A 7960-nucleotide genomic window follows, 5' to 3' on the forward strand; every position below is an offset into this window, starting at 1 on the left:
ATTCAAGCTGTAGCCTTAGATATTCCTCAAGAATGCATAAATGTAGTTATAATTTTTTGTTTCTACAGTGTACTTCATGACAAATTCATGAAAAGGAGTGAGTAACTGTCACAATGTACGTAAATCTAGCTAGTAACTTTGAACTGATTTCATCATTTTGTAGCTTATTCTGAAGCTTACATGTGGTTCTTGTTGCAGTACCCAATTTTAAATCCAGCTGGTTCCCTAATGAGGTCATTTTGTAGATAATTGCGGAAGCTACGCAACGAGCACATCTCTCCCTATTCAAAAGAAATGTTTTCTGTCATTTTCAGATGGTGCTTATGCAAGTGTTGGATGCTTTACCTACTACTTTTGGCAATATTTGATGAATGTATTTATTCTTGCAGTATAGTACGGTCCTTTATATTTTGTTATACAAACTGTGCTAAGAAGGATTTGAAGGCCATGAATGTGATCTTCCTGTTGCTCATAATGGTGTTCTGATTGACAAGATGCAACTCCTATGTAGTACAAATTCTTTTGCATATAAAATGGAAAATTTGACTGAAAAATTGTTAAAATTACTGAGATATGAAAAGTTCTGCAGGTTCGCAGGAGAGCTTCTGTAAAGTTTGGAAGGGAGGAGACGAGGTACTGGCAGAAATGGAGCTGTGAGGACTGGGCATGAGAGTACTTGCCCGCGAAAGTCAAAGGTCCAGAGTTCGAGTCCTGGTCCGGCACACAGTTTTAATCTGCCAGGAAGTTTCAGATAAGCACACACTCCGCTGCAGAGTGAAAATCTCATTATATGAAAAGGTTGTCTACGCAGGTCACATTGAGTGATCTGCCCTTCCTTTTTAACTTTCCCCATTCTCCTCTCTGAAGAACAAACTATTAGTTCTGAAAGCTAGGATAGTGTCTCTTATTTTTGTATGTGCCTGTCAGCAGTGCTGATACTACGTCTCATGAAAGTCAGTCCTGGTGAGTGATTCTTTCATGATTTTATGTTGTTGTTGTGGTCTTCAGTCCTGAGACTGGTTTGATGCAGCTCTCCATGCTACTTTATCCTGTGCAAGCTTCTTCATCTCCCAGTACCTACTGCAACCTACATCCTTCTGAATCTGCTTAGTGTATTCATCCCTTGGTCTCCCTCTACGATTTTTACCCTCCACGCTGCCCTCCAATACTAAATTGGTGATCCCTTGATGCCTCATAACATGTCCTACCAACCGATCCCTTCTTTTGGTCAAGTTGTGCCACAAACTTCTCTTCTCCCCAATCCTATTCAATACTTCCTCATTAATTATGTGATCTACCCATCTAATCTTCAGCATTCTTCTGTAGCACCACATTTCGAAAGCTTCTATTCTATTCTTGTCCAAGCTATTTATCGTCCATGTTTCACTTCCATACATGGCTACACTCCATACAAATACTTTCAGAAATGACTTCTTGACACTTAAATCTATACTCGATGTTAACAAATTTCTCTTCTTCAGAAACGCTTTCCTTGCCATTGCCAGTTTACACTTTATATCCTCTCTACTTCGACCATCATCAGTTATGTTGCTCCCCAAATAGCAAAACTCCTTTACTACTTTAAGTGTCTCATTTCCTAATCTAATACCCTCAACATCACTCGACTTAATTCGACTACATTCCATTATCCTTGTTTTGCTTTTCTTGATGTTCATCTTATATCCTCCTTTCAAGACGATATCCATTCCGTTCAACTGCTCTTCCAAGTCCTTTGCTGTCTCTGACAGAATTACAATGTCATCGGCGAACCTCAAAGTTTTTATTTCTTTTCCATGGATTTTAATACCTACTCCGAATTTTTCTTTTGTTTCCTTTACTGCTTGCTCAATATACAGATTGAATAACATCGGGGAGAGGCTACAACCCTGTCTCACTCCCTTCCCAACCACTGCTTCCCTTTCATGTCCCTCGACTCTTATAACTGCCATCTGGTTTCTGTACAAATTGTAAATAGCCTTTCGCTCCCTGTATTTTACCCCTGCCACCTTCAGAATTTGAAAGAGAGTATTCCAGTCAACATTGTCAAAAGCTTTCTCTAAGTCTACAAATGCTAGAAACGTAGGTTTGCCTTTCCTTAATCTTTCTTCTAAGATAAGTCGTAAGGTCAGTATTGCCTCACATGTTCCAGTATTTCTACGGAATCCAAACTGATCTTCCCCGAGGTCGGCTTCTACTAGCTTTTCCATTCGTCTGTAAAGAATTCGTGTTAGTATTTTGCAGCAGTGACTTATTAAACTGATAGTTCGATAATTTTCACATCTGTCGACACCTGCCTTCTTTGGGATTGGAATTATTATATTCTTCTTGAAGTCAGAGGGTATTTCGCCTGTCTCATACATCTTGCTCACCAGATGGTAGAGTTTTGTCAGGACTGGCTCTCCCACGGCCGTCAGTAGTTCTAATGGAATGTTGTCTACTCCGGGGGCCTTGTTTCGACTCAGGTCTTGCAGTGCTCTGTCAAACTCTTCACGCAGTATTGTATCTCCCATTTCATCTTCATCTACATCCTCTTCCATTTCTATAATATTGTCCTCAAGTACATCACCCTTGTATAGACCCTCTATATACTCCTTCCACCTTTCTGCTTTCCCTTCTTTGCTTAGAACTGGGTTTCCATCTGAGCTCTTGATGTTCATACAAGTGGTTCTCTTATCTCCAAAAGTCTCTTTAGTTTTCCTGTAGGCGGTATTTTATGATTTTATACATTTCATAATACTGCAGATAGATTGGAGATGGAACCACTTGGTAGCTGCAACCAATAAATACACCCCCTATCCACCTATTCCCTTTTCATACTTCGAGTGTTTACATGGTTTTGATTGTTCAGCAAATTCAATCAGCATCGTTATCTTCTTTATTCTGTTTTGTGTGAAAATTTACTGTATTTCATCCTCTTGATTCCTGCAGTCCCTTCAGTGATTTCCACTAAAAGAGTAAATATAACATTTCTCGTATTAAAATCTTAAGTTTCTTCATCCTCCAACACTTAAGATACTTTTTTGTTCTATTTGATTCTGTTTCACTTCTACGGGTCATTTAATTTGAATTTGTATTACAGACTACTTTTTTCAACAATGTGTGTAGTTCTTATTTTTATGCCTTGCTGTCCTGTTTTTAGTAAATATTTTGAACTGATTGAAAACTAAACTATCTTGCATAATCTTTTATTTTATTATGTCTACCTTGTTTAATTAAAAACCAAAGTTAGTCTCTACAATCTCTAGTTCCTGCTCAGTATGATGGCAGTAGTGTAAGCATAAATATGAAAAATGGACCCCCCCCCCCCCCCCCAAAATTGAAACATGAGGTGGAAAAATAATATTAAAAATGTGTGATGCTGATGAAATCAAGTGGAGATAAATGCCATGACATGAGAGACAGTGCAGAGTCCAATTGTTTACCAGTCATTCGATGCCAACTGTGAGCCAACATTACCTAAGCCAGTGATAGGTAAATGTGAAAGGACAATTGTGTGAAGAACTCTTGGAAACCATCCACAGAGTATAAAACAAATGATGATATGTGTACAGTTAGCAGTAGGCATACATTGACTATGTTTTCTGGGCCAAGAAATAGTGGATTACCAGAAAATATTTCTGACTTTATAGTGACCTGCATACACTAGAGAGCTGAAGCTTTTTTTATTGTAGTTTCGAAAATGAATTTCTAGCTTTCAGGTACATGGACTGTCCATTTCATTACCCAGAAATACAATAAAATGTGTTTTCATAAAACCTTGGTATGGAACCTAAATCAATGACAGTCTCAATGCATGAAATATATTGATAAAGAATTATTTAAAATGGTTCTAAATCTAAGTGGTTCTTTAAGACAGTATTAAAATTTGCATAAGAAAATGAGCAAATGCAGTAGCAGGATGATATTTATAAAGCAAAAAATTGGTTTATACTGAGCCTGTAAAATCAGTTGGGAGGAGAGGATGGATTGACAAGACGATTTTGATAAAATTGTTGTTTTTCAATTAAATTTAGGGGATAGTTGTGACAGTTTTTTTAATAGTTTGTTGCAAGACCATCTGGAGGTGGTGTTTACTGCATTACGCAATTGAAAAGTGCATTTGTGCGTTCTTATTACTAGAAGAATGAAAAAGAAATAATTGTTGGATTTTTAATAATTAGTTGAATGTTATTGTAAATTTACTTAGTTTTCATTTTTAAAGCCTGATAAAAACATAAGTTGACTATCATTTTTCCTCTCCAGTAGTTTCCTTAAAAAAATTGAAATGATATGTTCAGGTATAACTAATAAAATAGGTTTGTGGCTGAAATATGACAATATTGGCAGAATTTTTGAATTGTTATGATTGTGAAACCTTTACCACTAAATTATTATGTGTTACTCTTTTTAATAATTTGTGCATTATTGTCACTTTTTTAATTTTTCTTTTACTTTCTATCTCCCAGGTTGCTACAACGCTGTCAATCACCAAATCATCTGGGAAGAGTGTCGACAAGACATCATGCTGAAGTTAAAGATGCTGCCACATAGTAATGTGGCAGCATTTTCTCTGAAGAATTTCCCATGGGCTAAATGATGAGAATGATGGCATTGTCATAAACCTCACTGGTGGACATTGCTTGATGAATATCATTAAGGGAACCCACAGGATGTTCTTCTAGAAGACAATAAAGTATTAAATATGGTTCAGTGATCATAATGAAACCTTGCATAATTTCTTGAAATTACTTGTTAAAAAAGTTTATTAAATTGTGCCTTGACATTTTTTGCACTTTCTGTAAAAAGACCGTGAATGTGGGAAATATGACATGGAGAGACCTCATGGCTGTGAAAATAATAGGATTAACACAAACTGATGCAAAAATTTGTGGAACTTCCATTTAAATCATAGGTATAGATTAGAATTGGCACTTTAAAGATTGTTACCTAATGTAATTTTTCATTTTGCTGTGACTACTTTAATTTTGATGTCTTAGATTGAATACTTTACTTTAACATTGTTACAATTTCATATGTTCAGATGAAATAAAAAGTTCTGAGACTATAATTGATGACACCATCATTTTTATATATATGGTAACTTTCCAATGGGTATGGAAATGTTACATGCAGAAAGATAAACTACAGACAAAATTCTTCTTTGAGTCAGTACCACAACTGTGCTTAGTCACAAAAGTACAGTTGTATGGAGTATCAAACAATACTTGTGATTGTACATACTTCAGCAGTAAAGGGGACCACTCAACAAAAAGAAGTGTTGAGTCGTCAACAGGCACACACAAAAACGAAAGAAAGACACCTAGTTTCTAGAATAAATCTTTATCTGGGCTGGATGGAGAGTCGCATTATCTATAATACCCTTGTATACACACCACACAGTCTGCAACCGGGATAGCAGCCTCTGATGTGTAGTGCACACCTTACCCATTTGAAGGGCCTTACACATCTCAACACTATGGGACAAGTCCAGAAACTCGCAGCCTAGTTTGTCACTGAATCTCAGAAGTCTCTGGTTCAAGCCTTCCCCTTGATTCAGAGCCAAGGGGCCACAACCTGTTCTGGGGACAACGGTGCACATTGTGAGCTTCGTTGAAACTTTGTGAGCAAGGCTGGTGTTCTCAACCTTCTCTGCTAGTCACTAGACAGAACCAAGTATAACTTTGGAGCCCAGATGACAGCCATGGTGTGTCCCAACATGCACCACAGTCCGCAGTTGGTTAAACCCTGTTCCCTCACTGACTGATAGAATTATATGTTTAGTTACTTCTTGTCAGAACAGGTGACCAAAAACATCAGAAGTAAAATTACTGTTGTGTAAAATGCCCATGAAAAGCAAGCATGTACATTGCCTTATTTCTACCAGTAAAGCAAAATCTCAAACTAACAATGGTGTGTGTGTGTGTGTGTGTGTGTGTGTGTGTGTGTGTGTGTGTGTGACTTTTTTATAGTATGCATAGATTCTTTGACTTTGTCTCATAAACACTCTGTATGATATTTGATATCTCTTCTCTATGTTTGGACTGAACCTGCAAGGGTAAACATTCAGCAAGTGTTCTGCACTATCAGTGACAGCTTGTTGGTGGTGGAGTGTTGCCCCCCCCCCCCCCCCTTCCCCCTCCCCAACCCTAAAAAAAGAAATTTCAAAGCTAGTTGTCAGGAGCAGTTCATCAGTGAGAGACAAAGATGGTAATCTGTTGGAGTCTTATTACAGAAACAACAATTACACACCAAAAAAATTTCCTGTGAGAACTCAAAAATTCACAGCTTTATGTTAGAGATTAAAAAGTTAAATTACACAGTTCCAGTTGTTAATGACATACAGGTATTAAAAATAGCACAATAACTGTTTATTTTGGATAATTTCATTCACCACTGCACAACAGAATAATGATCTAGGCAAATGTAGCTGCAACCAGTAAACTCTGATATGGACACCACATATACTCGAGAAGCTTTTTGGAGGGCTTAAAATTCTTAGATTGGATTTGCAGTGCATTTTCCCTTTAATTATTAACTTAATGTGAACTGCAATTTTCACACTCCTAATAAAAGGCACAAAAATAATTCCTATGTAGACTTCATTAACTTGTGTTAATATCAGGGTGAGGCTCCTATATTTTTGTGAAATTTTATTCAACAATTAGTAAAAGAAGACAGTCAATATAAAGATAAATGAAAACATTAGCCACTTTTTTGAAGTATCTGATTAAGTAGTTTTGAGGATTGGGATCCTCTCTTAGAAACCTAAGAAAGAATGCTAAGTGTAAAGAGGTTTCCATTCCCAAAACTGCACACAATATTTGCACTTTGACAATTACCAATGCAGGTAGTGCTACCTTTTATTCATCTCTTAATTGTTCGTCTTGCAGCATGCAAAGCAGATTGAAGAGAACAAAACCTAACAAGATGCATTAGAACATAGAAATGCACAAATCGCAGCAAGAAAGAAACTAAGACCGAGCAGAGATTGATTACTGCCCCTTCTGCGGGCAAAATCTATCTATTTTTCCTAACTGAGTGATTCCCAGTAGTAGTACAATAGCTTCTTAATTGTCCTTCCGGAAAAAAAAAAAGAAAAACTGTTCATCACAGTTTATAATTACAAATTAACTCTTGCTTCTGCAGTTCCAATGCGACTCGCTATTATAGCTGTCCGTGTGTTGCAGCTGGTGCCCCTGGGCACCGTAGCACTGTAGACACTAAACATACAAACAGGAAGAAATTGCAGACTTGAACCTACTATCAAATTCTGGGTGTATCTTGATGTCGTCAATCAGTACTTTGTTAGGATAGTGAAAAATACTGTAAGTGAAATTCCAGACTCAGGCTTAGATCTTACTGCTCATATAAAAAATGTAAGCTGTTGCACCATTAAAAATGGGAAGTACACACTAAGGACACTGTGAAAATAGTGAATTCATATAAGTGATCGGAATACACGTCTATGGCATGTCCTCCACAATCCTAAAGAAAATTATTCTGCCACAGTAATCAACAAATGTTTATCCTTCAGTGTCTTCCCAGAATCCCTGAAACTGCCATGGACAGTATTGGTCTATAAAAAAGGTGACCCATGTGAAGTATCCAGTTTTAGACAAATTTCAGTAAACACCATTTTAGCTTAAGCTTAAGTTATGGAGTCTGTAATGGAACAGTAGATATTAAGTAGATATTGAAGACAATAATCTTATCCAGGATACACAGCATTTGTTTCGCAAAGGAAAGGCAACAGTTACAGCAGGACTGGAATTAATTGCAAAGATAAGGCAGTGGTTTGAAGAAAAAGAAAGTGTGGCAAAGACATTCTGTGACATCAGCAAAGCATTTGACTGCATCGTGTACAAAATAGTGTCTAGTATACTAAAATGTCATGGTATTGAAGGTGGTTTCTGGCAACTTTTCAATCTTATCTTGAAAACCACATGCAGGTAGTGTCAGTTAATGGATCACTCTCCCAGGA

General features: G+C 37.0%; 1 protein-coding gene across 1 annotated transcript in view; it reads left to right on the forward strand.

Annotated features, from left to right (window-relative positions):
- LOC126183630 (thioredoxin reductase 1, cytoplasmic-like) overlaps positions 1 to 5047 on the forward strand; it is a 99427-nt gene extending 94380 nt beyond the window's left edge. The window contains exon 12 of the mRNA XM_049925753.1: positions 4446 to 5047. Coding sequence (XP_049781710.1) covers positions 4446 to 4508 — 63 coding nt within the window. The 3' untranslated portion in view covers positions 4509 to 5047. The remainder of the gene's footprint in view (positions 1 to 4445) is intronic.
- Positions 5048 to 7960: the final 2913 nt, after the last annotated feature.

Source organism: Schistocerca cancellata, chromosome 4 (genome assembly GCF_023864275.1).
Source record: "Schistocerca cancellata isolate TAMUIC-IGC-003103 chromosome 4, iqSchCanc2.1, whole genome shotgun sequence".
Classification (NCBI taxonomy): domain Eukaryota; kingdom Metazoa; phylum Arthropoda; class Insecta; order Orthoptera; family Acrididae; genus Schistocerca; species Schistocerca cancellata.